The 13924-nt window shown below is 40.3% G+C and overlaps 1 protein-coding gene and 1 pseudogene across 1 annotated transcript in view; one reads left to right on the forward strand and one right to left on the reverse strand.

Moving 5' to 3' along the window:
- ARMH3 (armadillo like helical domain containing 3) overlaps positions 1-13924 on the reverse strand; it is a 171400-nt gene that overhangs the window by 94275 nt on the left and 63201 nt on the right. The window contains exons 21-22 of the mRNA XM_043924866.1: positions 3299-3381; positions 2654-2780 (exon numbers count right to left, since the gene is read on the reverse strand). Of these exons, the coding sequence (XP_043780801.1) occupies positions 2654-2780; positions 3299-3381 (210 nt within the window). The remainder of the gene's footprint in view (positions 1-2653; positions 2781-3298; positions 3382-13924) is intronic.
- On the forward strand, positions 249-420 carry LOC122709657 (annotated as a pseudogene).

Below are 13924 nucleotides of genomic sequence, written 5' to 3' on the forward strand. Positions count from 1 at the left end.
CCCAGGTCAGAGAACTAAGATCCCACTAGAGAGTCCATGTGCTGCAACCAAAGATCCCACATGATGCAATGAAGACCCTATGTGCCACAACTAAGACCCAATGCAGCCTAATTAATTAATTTTAAAAACCCAAAGAAGCCAGAAAAACATAACCCATAAGCAGGAGAAAAATCAGTCAATAAAACAGACCTAGACATGAAGAGAGATGATGGAGTTAGTGGGAAAGGACATTAAAACAGCTATTGTACCTCGCTTCTCGGCCTTTTGGCTAAGATCAAGTGTAGTAAACAGCTATTGTAAATATGCTCCATATGTTCAGGAAGGTACCAAGTAAAAAGAAAACTTGTGTTCACATAAAGCTGTGTACAAAAATGTTTACAGAGGTTTTATTTACAATCCCTAAAAAACTGGAAACTTTCTAAATGTCCTTCCACTGATAAGTGAATAAGCTAAACTGGCATATTCCCATAATGCAATATTACCCCATAATAAAAAGGAACAAACTACTGATACATGCATCAACATGGATAACTTCAAACATATTACTACGTATAAGAAGCCAGACTCAAAAAATGGTATGATGTCATCTATATACTATTTTAGAAAAGGCAAAATCATGGGGACAAGGAATAGATCAGTGGTTGCTAGAAAATGGCTTGGAGCTGATCTCACAGGAGTGGGTGGAGGAGTTGATCTCACAGGAGTACAGAGAAGACAGAAGTTTTTGAGATGGTAAAACTCTTCTAAATCTTGATTTTCTGTGATTATACTTCTATATGCATTTGCTGAAATTCAGAACAGTACATTAAAAATGGTGAATTATACCATATATGTAAATTATACCATATATGTAAATTAAATTATGTAAAAAAACCTGACTAAAAAATACATTTTTTTCCACCTGAAGTTTCATCATACTTTACACAAAATGGAGAGTACTGAAACATGCCACCTCCTACTATTTGTTGTGTTTCATTAAGTAAATATTCACTTTCCTCTTTGTACTTTCTTAGTACATCTGAGCATTCCCAGATATCCTTTCTTCTCTTGTTGCTGTAGCTGCAAACGTTGATCTCATTTGACTGTGTACACAGCTCAACTGCGCAGGTAAATCAGATATCTATAAAACACCTCCCCCACTCGAACTCTCCTTCCTTTCCTCACTGAAAGACCTCTTTATTCATTCATTAATGGGTACTAAAGCCTCTGGGGCTGCTCTTCACCCTTGGAAAATTCTATATTCTTGAAAACAAGAACACTAGTAAAAGCCGGGTAGATGCAAACCACACCAGGGTACATTGAGAACATTCTGCCAGTGGGAAATTTGCTAGAGGGTTCTCATGGAAGACTTCCTAGCTCCAAATTAAAAAAAAAGACGTGTGACTTGATATGACAATGGGAACCTCTTATTCTGAGGGGAGCTGACATGATGCTAAAGCTATTACACTGAGAATGAGAAAGCAGGGAAATAGAAAAAAAAAAATTTCCTCCTAGGCAATCCTTCTTTCCACTCTTTGCTTCTACTCTTTCTCCAGGTATTCCAAATCCCCTCTACTTTACTCATGATACAGGAGTCCCAAGCAGAAGATGAACTTGTCATAAACAGTCCCAACAACAGGGATAAAGTAAACTAATCAATAGTGACAGAAAGCAGATCAGGGGTTGCCTAGGGATAAGGGACAGAGGTGGTAAAAGTGACATAAAAGGACACAAGGAAATCTGTGGAGGGGGTGGGTATGTACAATATCTTGATTTAATGACAGCTTCATGTACATAGACACATGCCAAAACTTATCAAAAACTGTATCCTTTAAAAAAGTGCAGTTTGGGACTTCCCTGAGGCTCCAGTGGTTAAGACTCCATGCTTCCACTGCAGGGGGTGTGGGTTCCATCCCTGGTCAGGGAACTAAGATCCCAAATACCTCAGCATGGCCAAAAAAAAAAAAGAATGCAGTGTATTATATATCGATTACATCCCAATAAAGCTAATAAGTTGGAGCTTTTTAATAGACACCTTTATTAAGTGGCTTACTATTTCTGGGAAACCTACAGAAATCTTTCTTGACCTTTAAACTTAGGTAGGTTTGATTAGACTCTTCACTCAAACTTACAGGGATACATGACCTCTTATAGAAATAAGGAATACTCATGGCTGCAGAGTAAATTTTTGGTGAGTCAATCACCAAAAGGTTTTTGCAAAAAAGATTTTTATCTAATGCCCACTTCCTCTTCTAAGTTATGCTAAAAATACATAGGTACATTAAAAATCCTTAAAACCTCGTACCTTCTCAAATCACACAATGTTCCTTTGGGATCCAAGCTCTTCTATTTGCTGCTGTCAACTCCCACCCACTCTCACACCCATCTCACTGGCATTCACTAAATCTACAAGCCTCCCTATTTTCTCTCTTTCACAAACATCAAGAAAGGGCTACAGGGATGCTAACCAGCTTTCTACTGAGATGAATTCTGAGTTCCTAAAGGCGAGGAAGTCCACACATACTATCTTATTAACTGAGAAAAGGAGACTACTATAGTTCTGTGCCAAGTAAGGGCACCAAGCAACTAGGGGAGAATCTTTTGCAGTCTTTACCTTTCATAGACCAAAAACCACAGCTGACGGGGAGAGAAAAATAAAAAGAAGACAGCTTACCCATAGAGTAGAGGTTGTCAAAGCTCTGGTGCATGCGAATAATCTCATAGTAGAGTTCATCGTAACTGCTGGGGGTGGGCAGGAATGTATCTCCATATGTGATAAACATATTAAATAGGTTCACAATCTAAAAAAGAAGCAAAAGCCCATATATAGACATCATACTATGAAGACTCAGAAGGGTATTATCAGTAGTGTGCTATGTAGCCAGCTCTTATTGTCTTTCAAGAGCAGTTAAATTTTCTGGTTATTAAACAGTCATTATTAAAAATTAACTTCTATAAAACTTACCATTCAATAAATTACATTAAAGTAATAATTACTGAAAACTCATCACTTTCTAATTATTTTCTACCTTTCCATATCATTGATCCCCTTGAAATTAATTTATACCTCTTATATCTGTGTGGTGGGAATATTATATAACAGTGTGTCTTACCATTATTTCATGAAAGAGCCCCAGGTTCTCCAAAGACACAGGTGAAAGTGGAAGCACTAGCAGAGAGATTCTGATCCAAAGGGAAAATAAAGGCCTGGTATCCCCCTATAGTTTAATCCTTAGAACACCAGCTCCTTTCTCAAACCAGCCCGTTTCTGCCCTAGAGTATAACTTCAGAAAAATAAATGTGTTTTTTTGCTACTCACCATAAGAGCTAACGTAAAAATGTTGTGCTTTGCCAAAAGTACAGTCTCATTTGACATAAGGAACTTCAGCAAATTTATCAACGCTTTAAAAAGAAGGAAAAAAAAAAGGCATTGATAAGATAATCAAAGCATAACCAATAAAGTTAAATGAAAGTAGACTAGATCTAAAGAAATCCAAACAGGGCTAGAATGAGTATATCACAGCTACTAGGAAAATTTTAAAGGCAGGCAGAGCAAGTGTAGTTGAAGCAAGCACTGACCTTCTCAAGCACATATCTGCTTATCTGTCCATAGAAGGTTTTAAAAAATCTACTTTTTACTTCTTAAATAGCAATTAAGCTCAGAAATTTGACTATAAAATGGACATTTCAGTGTTCCAAATTTACACCTGTATGCTGATTTCCCATCAAATTTCCTCAGCTTATTGCACGTCCCTTCTCACCCCAGGCTGCTAGCGTTCCAAGTCACCAAGTTTTAGCTACGTATCTATTTCAAACATTACTGCTAAGAAGGACATCTTTCGAATCTAAATGATCAACAGACATAGTGTAGAACCTACTGCTTTAGTTCTGGAGAAAAAAAGAGCTCATGAAGGGGAAAAAAAGAGCCCTTAACTGTTCTAAATATTCAAATGAGAGTGCAACATGCTCTGTCCTCTCTTAATTGTGACAACATTTACTGAAAAGGTCCCCTTTTTGCCTTGTAATCTTTAATGAGGGGAGAGAGTGCCAAAACCTAAGCAATCTCAATCATGAGACTGACTGCTAAGTCCCTAGTTAAACAGTACAGCTTTAAAGACATTTTTGCCAATAAACATTAAGCATAAAATAATTTAACTGTTGCCTTATACTCTTTCACCCAAGGCTATAAACTCAGTCCTGCTTCTGGGCCCACCATAGCCACTGCCACTGTACCTATCTCCCCTGTGTGATGGGGAATATAAAGGAGGGGTTCAGCGGCTCCAAGTATTTGATTGTCCTTTTGTCTTCTCCCCCTCAGCCTGTCCTACTTCTACATACACACATACAAAAAAGGCTTGACCACTCCTTTCCTAAGACCATACCTGCTTTTTTGTCAGCAGAGAAGTCCATTCTCTCATCTGAGCTTTGTGTGAAGTTTACTACTCTTAGAAAAGAGATGTGAGCTTAGATTTGAAACAGCAGGGAATGATGAGTAGGAGTAAGTCTCTCCAGATACTTGGTGCCTGCCACACAACACCCCTCACTCTCAACCCTCTAAAAGCACAGGTACAGTAAAGAAACAGCAGGCAAGGAAAAGTATAAGAGCTTGTCTACATTCTGTTTCTAAAGCCTGACTCTTCCCTTCAAATAGGAAAAAAAAAAAAAAATCCTTGCTAGGGTTGAAGGAGGCAGGCATCCTCATTTACGAACTCTTCACCCTGACTCAAGTTCTCTAAGGTTTCCCAATGGAAAGGCAAATGATAGGCAGCTGGCTCTTTTGATGTTGTCTGTTAACAACTCATCTATTGGACTGGACCCAAAAAAGCTCCATGGGAGACCATTCTGGATCATACAATCTACTAAGCTCCTACCAGGAGCTCAGAGAATGAAGGGGACTAGCTAAAACCCACATAAAAATGACTAACCCATGGGGATTCCCTGGCAGTCCATTGGTTAGAACTTGGCATTTTCACTGCCGTGGCCTGGGTTCAATCTCTGATTGGGTAACTAAGATCCTGCAAGCTGCAGCATGGCCAAGATAAAGACTAACCCAGCCCAAATCTCTCTTCTTAATGTGTAGGGGCTGCCCACTCCACCCCCACTAACCCAGGAGCTTAGACAAGCCCTGTTAATGGATAAATCTTCTGGCAGTAAGACTCTACAAATTCACAGGAGACAAGAAAAAAGGATGGGTAATACATGTAGCATTCTACAAAACACAATGGCTAGATAGAAACAAAGCTGCTTTTGTACACATCCAATCAACGAAGGCTTTTGTCCCAGGCACACACAGCACAAAGATGCAACCTCAGCAGTGGTTATGTGGTAATTAAGGGGTAGAAAACCTGGAGGAAAGGAAGTGAGCACAATGATTTATTGCTCCTCTGCTGGACTACAGCTAGCCTTGATCTCTGGGATTCAGAATCAGGGATGACAAAGTGATAAATATGAGGGGAGGAAGAGAGCAATTCTAGCACAGGCCAAGAGGTGGCCTGCGTTCCAACTGTCACCGATGCTAGCAGAGTCAAAAAGTGTTGAGAAAGAGAGTCCAGCACTGCAATACTCTGAGAGTCTGTATCAAGAAAACCTGCATTCTATCCCTGACAATTCAGGTCAGACCCCCTACCTTCTGAAAAAAGCCAGGGTTTTCTTACCCGGAAGTCACCATTCTCTAGAGGGAATTTAAAAGGCAGCTAAAATGAACAAAGTAACCTTAAAACTGGCTTCCCTCTGACATCAGGAACCATGATTCCTCTTTAAGAAGGAATACCCCAAATATCCCATAATATAACACTTTTTTCCTTCAACATCTCTCTGACTTAGCATTCTATCAACTGTTCAGTGTCCTATATACACACACATGGTCTTCTATCCTCTGACCCGATGTGATGGGAGTTCAAAGTCTGTGAGGCTTCAACACAGTTGATTTTAAATTTTTAGAGCTAGAAAGGACCTTAGAGGTTATTTAATCCTACTCCCTCATTTTTGGATTCAAAAACAACCCCCGACCACCATCCCAACTAGTTAGTGACCAAGCAGGGACTAGAACCTGGTCTCCAGTTTAGTGTTCCTTCTTTCATTCCATTAAGATAAAAGCCTGCAGTCCATGGGGTTGCAAAAGTCCATGGAGTCACTGATTAGCAACTGAACAACAACAACAGACAAAGGTGCTAAAAGTGAAAGTGAAGTCACTCAGTCGTGTCTGACCCTTTGGTACCCCATGGGCTATAGACTGCCACGCTCCTCCATCTGTGGGATTTTCCAGGCAAGAATATTGGAGTGGTTTGCCATTTCCTTCTCCAGGAGATCTTCCCAACCCAAGAATCAAACCCGGGTCTCCCACACTGCAGGCAGACTCTTTACCATCTGAGCTAGATGTAGTCAAATGTTAAGACAGAAGGAAGCTTATGTATAAATGGTTTGCTTAAGACTTGCTGACTATACTATTATCAATGCTTCCTTAGAAGACTCTGGTTTATAACTTTCTCCACCTATTGGCTGCTCCAAGGTTATTTCCATCTACTTGGTGCTGTTCTTTTCTTGGTCCTCAGCTACTTATTATAGCACAGCTGCTTAACACCTCATTATTACCTTTCTTCTACTCATTCTCAACACTAAAAAAGTCCTAGTAGCTTTTCTCAGCAAAAACCACCTCAGCAGGCCCTCTATGTCAGCTTTCATCTCTCCTCTTTATTTTTAATTGTTTTTTTAAAAAACATTTATTTGCCTATGCCAGTTCTTAGTTACAGCATGTGGGATTTCTTAGTTGTGGCCTGCAAACTCTTAGTTCCGGTATGTGGGATCTAGTTCCCTGACGAGGGATAGAACCTGGGCCGCCTGCATTGGGAGTTCAGAGTCTTAACCACTGGACCACTACAGAAGTCCCTCATCTCTCTTCTTCAAATCTCATCTTTCCCACACCTCTACCTCCCTTTCTCTTTCTGTTTTCTCACTAGGATCTTTAAAAAATAATACTACTAATAATAAATGTCAACTAAAACTGCTTCTATTCCCTTCACTCTGGGTGTCTCCTTCAAAATTATGTACTGAACATAGATCATGATTGGATCTGAACTTCAAAATGGAGCTGCTGCTGCTGCGAAGTCGCTTCAGTCGTGTCCGACTCTGTGCGACCCCATAGATGGCAGCCCACCAGGCTCCTCTGTCCCTGGGATTCTCCAGGCAAGAATACTGGAGTGGGTTGCCATTTCCTTTTCCAATGTATGCATGCATGCAAAGTCACTTCCGCCTCTGTGCAACCCTATGGACAGCAGCCCACCAGGTTCCTCTGTCCACAGGATTCTCTAGGCAAGAATACTGGAGTGGGTTGCCATTTCCTTCTCCTCAAATGAAACTAGGATCCCCTTTCTTTATGCAAAATCAGAAATGGAACAAACAAACAAAAAAACCTGAGTATAAACAATTAGTAGCCAGGTTTATTCATAAGCTATTACAGTGCTATGAACAGGGTTTAACTGTAGGGCAGAGAATAGCCGTGGGCCAGGGGCAGGTTAAGGACGGAAGAGAAATGGAATGGTACTCGGGATCTCGGTGCCAACACACAAGGAGCACAGAGCTCATGCCGGCCGGGTCCTGCCTCGCCACTCTCCACACGCACGTTTTCAGAAAACCACCCGTGACCCACTTGTTTACTTGGTGCCGTCTGGGCACGTGACCAGCCAAACTGCTCCAAGGACAGTCACAGAGGTAACAGTACACAGAGGGAAGAGTTAAGATGACTACAGAAGATAAGGTACTGGTTGTATAAACATAAGATTGTTAATTAGTCATATCTCTGTTGAGTTTGGTATCAAGCATGATACATGTTGTAGTCATTGTGAAGATAAGCGGTGGAGCAGGATATATTTTTTTTCTTTTTAATTTAACACTTTAGTTACCACGTTTCTAATTTTTAGATAATAGTTTTAAAAGGAAGCAGGGGAGAAGAGACTAACATAAAATCTTCCTCAACAAAAATATGATCATTAGTCTGAGGGATTTCCAAAGAAAAAGGGCCTATGTTACAGAAACCCAATACTGTGTAAACAGTTTTGCCCATTAGGTGAGCAATAGCTACTCATCCCACAAAACAGAATGGCACAGTTTATTGCAGAGTATCTTTTCAGATGAGGACAAGCTTGGTGGCTTAGACCCTCCAGACCTTAACAGACAATTTTCACTGGCCCCAATCCTTCGCAGCCCCAGGAGTAGGCTCTCCCAAAACACCAATGCCAGATACATGTATCATAGAGAAATGGATCATATCTTTCTGCTGAATGACACCTAATACAAATCACTAACTGTGCCAGAAGTTCACATCAAGTACAGTTGTTCGTCAGTATCCACTGTGGGGGTGGGGGGGTGGGTAGGATTGGTTCCAGGACTTCCCCCCCAAAACACCCAACTCCATAGATTCTCAAGTCCTTTAAGTAAAATGGTATAGTTACCCACACACATCTTCCTATATAGTTTAAACCAACTCTAGGTTACTTACAATACCTAATACAATGTAAAAGCCATGTAAATAGCTGCTGGCATAGAGCAAACTCAAGTTCTGCTCTTTGGAAATTTCTGGAATCTTTTTTTTCCAAATATTTTTGATCTGTGGTTGGCTAAATCTGTGGATGCAGAACCCATGGATATAGAGGGAAAACTGTTATCTCAAATCTTCCTCTTTTCTACTGCACTCCACTTGACAGCTTAAAAAGAGACACCTAACTACAGAAATCATCTCCCCCAAACTGCAGTCATCTCTTTTCAAAGGGAGAAACACAAAAGTCATAAATGGCAAGGGAGGTAACATCTATTAGGTATATGCTAGATGCCAAGCCAAAGAAGGCAACGGCACCCCACTCCAGTACTCTTGCCTGGAAAATCCCACGGATGGAGGAGCCTGGTAGGCTGCAGTCCATGGGGTCGCTAAGAGTCGGACACGACTGAGCGACTTCACTTTTACTTTTCACTTTCATGCACTGGAGAAGGAAATGGCAACCCACTCCAGTTTTCTTGCCTGGAGAATCCCAGGGACAGGGGAGCCTGGTGGGGTGCCGTCTATGGGGTTGCACAGAGTCGGACACGACTGAAGCGACTCAGCAGCAGCAGCAGCAGCAGATGATGCTAGGCATTATGTAAAGCACTTAAAGTACATCACTTTCACTGAAACCTACTGAGTATCCCATGAAGGAGCTAATAATGGTCCCAATTAACAGATGACCAAATTAAAATTCAGAAAGATTTAATAAGTTATCCGAAGTCACATAGCTAATTGAAGATAAATTACATTAACAGAAACATACCAGGAATGGTCCATGAACTCCCCCTGCTGAGATCTATGAAACTACTGGTTCCTCCTAAACTTCACTTAAAAAAACATTTGTTGAAGGTTGAGGAACAAGTTATCTAGGACCAATACCTGTATTTGCCACCCAAAATCGTAACTTTAATCAGAATTCCACTAACCAGCCCCTCACACATCCAAGTGATCAAAAGAAAAATCTTGTAAGTTCAAGTTCATCTCTCTTTTAAGCATCTCAGAATTTTACTCCACTGACCTAAAGACACTTTAACCTGCATACTCTCAAAAACAAGAAGTGAAAAGCAAAGACTCAAGTATTTTTGCACCCATGTTCATACCAGTATTATTTACAATAGTCAAAAGGGGGAAGCAATACAAGAATCCATTGACACATGAACAGATAAACAAAATGTGAAAGATACAATGAGAAAATTACTTGAGCTAATCAGTGAATTTAGTAAAGTCACGGGATACCAAATCAATACACAGAAATCCCTTGCACTCCTATACACTAACAGTGACAGATCAGAAAGAGAAATTAAGGAATCAATTCCATTCACCATTGCAATAAAAAAAATTAAAATACCTAGGAATAAATCTACCTAAGGAGACAGAAGAGCTGTATTTAGAAAACTATAAGACATTGATGAAAGAAATCAAAGATGACATAAACAGATGGAGAGAGATGTACCATGTTCCTAGATTGGAAGAATTAATATTGTGAAAATGACTATACTACCCAGAGCAAACTACAGATTCAATGCAATCTCTATCAAATTACCAATGGCATTTTTCACAGAACTAGAACAAAAATTTCACGATTCATATGGAAACACAAAAGACCCCAAACAGCCAAAGCATTCTTGAGAAAGAAGAATGGAGCTGGAGGAATCAACCTTCTTGACTTCAGACTATACTACAAAGCTACAGTCATCAAGACAGTATGGTACCAGCACAAAAACCGAATACAGACCAACGGAACAAGACAGAAAGCCCAGAGAAAAATCAATGCCCCTATGGGCACCTTATTTTTGACAAAGGAGGCAAGAATATACAACAGATAAAACACAGTCTCTTCAATAAGTGGTGCTGGAAACCTAGACAATTTCATGTAAGAATGAAATTTGAACACTTTCTAACACCATACACAAATATAAACTCAAAATGGGTTAAAGACCTAAATGTAAGATCAGAGACTTAAATTCTTAGAGGAAAACATAGGCAGAATATTCTTTGACATAAATCACAGCAAGATCCTCTATGACCCACCTAATAGCGTAACAGAAATAAAAACAAAAATAAATGGGATCTAATTAAACGTAAAAGCTTTTGCACAGCAAAGGAAACAATAAACAAGATGAAAAGACAACCCCCAGAATAAGAGAAAATAATTGCAAATGAAGCAGCTGACAACGGATTAATCTCCAAAATATATAAGTAGCTCAGGCAGCTCAATACCAGAAAAACAAACAACCCAATCAAAAAAATGGGCAGAAGACCTAAATAGACATTTCTCCAAAAAGACATACAGATGGCTAATAAACACATGAAAAAGTGCTCAACATCGCTTATTATTAGAGAAATGCAATCAAAACTACAATAAGGTGTCACCTCAAACCAGTCAGACTGGCCATCATCAAAAAATCTACAAACAATAAATGCTGGAGAGGTTGTGGAAAATAGGCCATATGACCCAGCAATGCCACTACCAGGCATATACCTGAGAAAACCACAATTCTAGAAGATACACGTACCCCAGTGTTCACTGCAGCACTTACAATAACGAGGACATAGAAGCAACCTAGATGTCCATTAACAGATGAATGGATAAAGAAGTTGTAGTACATATATACAATGGAATATTACTCAACCATAAAAGGAATGAATTTGAGCCAGTTCTAGTGAGGTGGATGAACCTAGAGCCTGTTATACAGAGTGAAGTAAGTCAGAAAGAGAAAACAAATATCATATATTAATGCATGTATATGGAATCTAGAGCTCCCCAGGTAGCTCAGCTGGTAAAGAATCTACCTGCAATGCAGGAGACCCTGGTTCGATTCCTGGGTTGGGAAGTTACCCTGGAGAAGGGATAGGCTACCCACTTCAGTATTCTTGGGCTTCCCTGGTGGCTCAGATGGTAAAGAATTTGCCAGCAATGCAGGAAACCTGGGTTCGATCCCTGGGTTGGGAAGATCCCCTGGAGGAGGGCATGACAACCCACTCCAGTATTCTAACCTGGAGAATCCCCATGGACAGAGAAGCCTGATGGGCTACAGTCCATGGAGTCACAAAGAGTCGGACATGACTGAGCGACCAAGCACATATATATGGAATCTAGAAAAATATACTAAGGAACCTATTTGTAGGGCAACAACAGAGATGCAGACATAGAGAAAGAATTGTGGACACAGGTGAGTAAGCAGAGGCTGGGATGAACTGAGAGAGTAGCACTAAAACATATACATTACCACATGTAAAACAGACAGCCAGTGGGAATTTGCTGTATGACACAGGAAGCTCAACCTGGTTCTCTGTGACGACCTAGAGGGGCAGGATGGGGTGGGAGGAGGGAGGAGTTCAAGAAGGTGGAGATATATGTTTACCTACGGCTGATTCATGTTGATGTATGGCAGAAACCAACACAACATTATAAACCAATTATCTTCCAATTAAAAAATAGTTTTTTAAAAAATGTGGTATGCAATGGAATATTACTGAGCCTGAAAAAGGAAATTCTGACACATGCTAAAACATAGGTGAAACATGAAGACACCATGCTAAGTGAAAAAGTCAGTCACAGAAGGACAAATACCACATGACTCAATTTACATGCAGGATGTAGAGAAATCAAATTCATAGAGAGAGGAAGCAGATTGGTGGTTGCTAGAGGTGTAGACAGGGAGGAATACAGACTTACTGTTTAATGGATAGAATTTCAGTCTAAGAAAACTTTTAAAATTCTGGAGATGGAAGGAAGAGATGGTTACCCAACAATGTGAATGTACTTAATGCCACTGAGCTTATACTTAAAATGATAAAATTTTATGTATGTTTTATCAACTGAAAAATAAGAGGCCAATATCTTTCTTTCCACAGACATTAGCATGAGCCCTGCAAAGACTCCATCCCAACTTTCTGTAACCTCAACATAACCGATGGGCTGAAATTTACATCATGGTACACAGTACTGAGTACAGGGCCAAACATACAAAGGTATTTTGATGGGGAAAATAAAAGGCACCCAATATACTCAATCAACAGAGAGTCATGAACACTTGAGCAAGAATACAAATTCAAAATGAGCAATGCACAGCCTTCAAGACAATACTATGGCAGTTTTCAGAATAATCATCAAAGTTGATAGTCGAAGCTAACAACACACTGGAGTACAGCTGATCCTTGAACAATGTGGGTTTGAACTGTGTGGGTCCACTTATATTTTTAAAAATAAATGTATACTATGTTACTATATGATCTGTGGTTGTTCAAATCCACAGATGTGAAACTTTTGGTAGGAAGTGCAGACTGTAAAGTTAAAGTGAATTTTTGAAAAGGTTGGAGTGGGGCCCTGGGTATAAACATCCCAAAACCTCAACTTCTTTAAGGGTCAACTATTCAAACAATATTCTAGGAAATCCTTGGGGATGCTGGGTTTGACTCCTAAATCTTTTCTATTTCTACTAAAGGAGGATACAGATCCCTGGCTTCAAATACTCTTAACCTGCACTGAGTGAAAAATAGAGAAGTTATCTCAGTGAAACATTTGAGGTATTCCATTACACATTCAACAAGTTTAAGTTGTAGGGAAGAGGGTGCTCCATACACACTTGTTTCTTCACTGAAAAGTCTTTTCCACCAAGCACTTTGAAAACTTAAGTTTCTGGATTCACTTTCAGGAACTACAAACTGGCTGCAACTGCTGCCTCTCTACCGTCCTGGTAGCTCAGTTGGTAAAGAATCTGCCTCCAATGCAGGAGAACCCTGTTTGACTCCTGGGCCAGGAAGATCAGCTGGAGAAGGGATAGGCTACCCACTCCAGTATTCCTGGGCTTCCCTTGTAGCTTAGCTGGTAAAGAACCCGCGGGCAATGTGGGAGACCTGTGTTCGATCCCTGGGTTGGGAAGATTCCCCTGGAGAAGGGAAAGGCTACACACTCCAGTATTCTGGCCTGGATGTTGCCTCTTTGACTCTGTACTAGAGGCAAGTGTCAGTCTCCTACTTAGCTCTCCAAGTTTCTTTCCTTGGAGAGTCTTGTGCATCAAATATGGCAGCAGGATGCAGAAGTTCTGACTTTTCTGTATGTAGACACAAGTAGAACAAAGGATAGAGCACAGGTTCTGCAAAGTTGAGCCAGGAATGAGTACCCTGACAGTTCCCAGGGTCCCAAGTGAATTCACAGAGGCAAAAGCAGCCAATCTGTTTTTTAAACATGAAGAGTTCAATATCACCCACCTGAGAATCCTGCTGTCTGACACAAGGCCACCTCACTGCACAAGGAACCTTGTTCACAGAGCTGTTCCTAGCATTAACATACCCAACACAATAAGGACTTTCCCAGACTTTTTCTATTCTGCTTTGGATTTAAGTGGAGGAAAAGAAGGTAGCAAGCAGCAAACCATGTTGCCGTGTAGGAGCATGGAGTGAATAATG

This window comes from Cervus elaphus, chromosome 15, assembly GCF_910594005.1.
Source record: "Cervus elaphus chromosome 15, mCerEla1.1, whole genome shotgun sequence".
Taxonomy (NCBI): domain Eukaryota; kingdom Metazoa; phylum Chordata; class Mammalia; order Artiodactyla; family Cervidae; genus Cervus; species Cervus elaphus.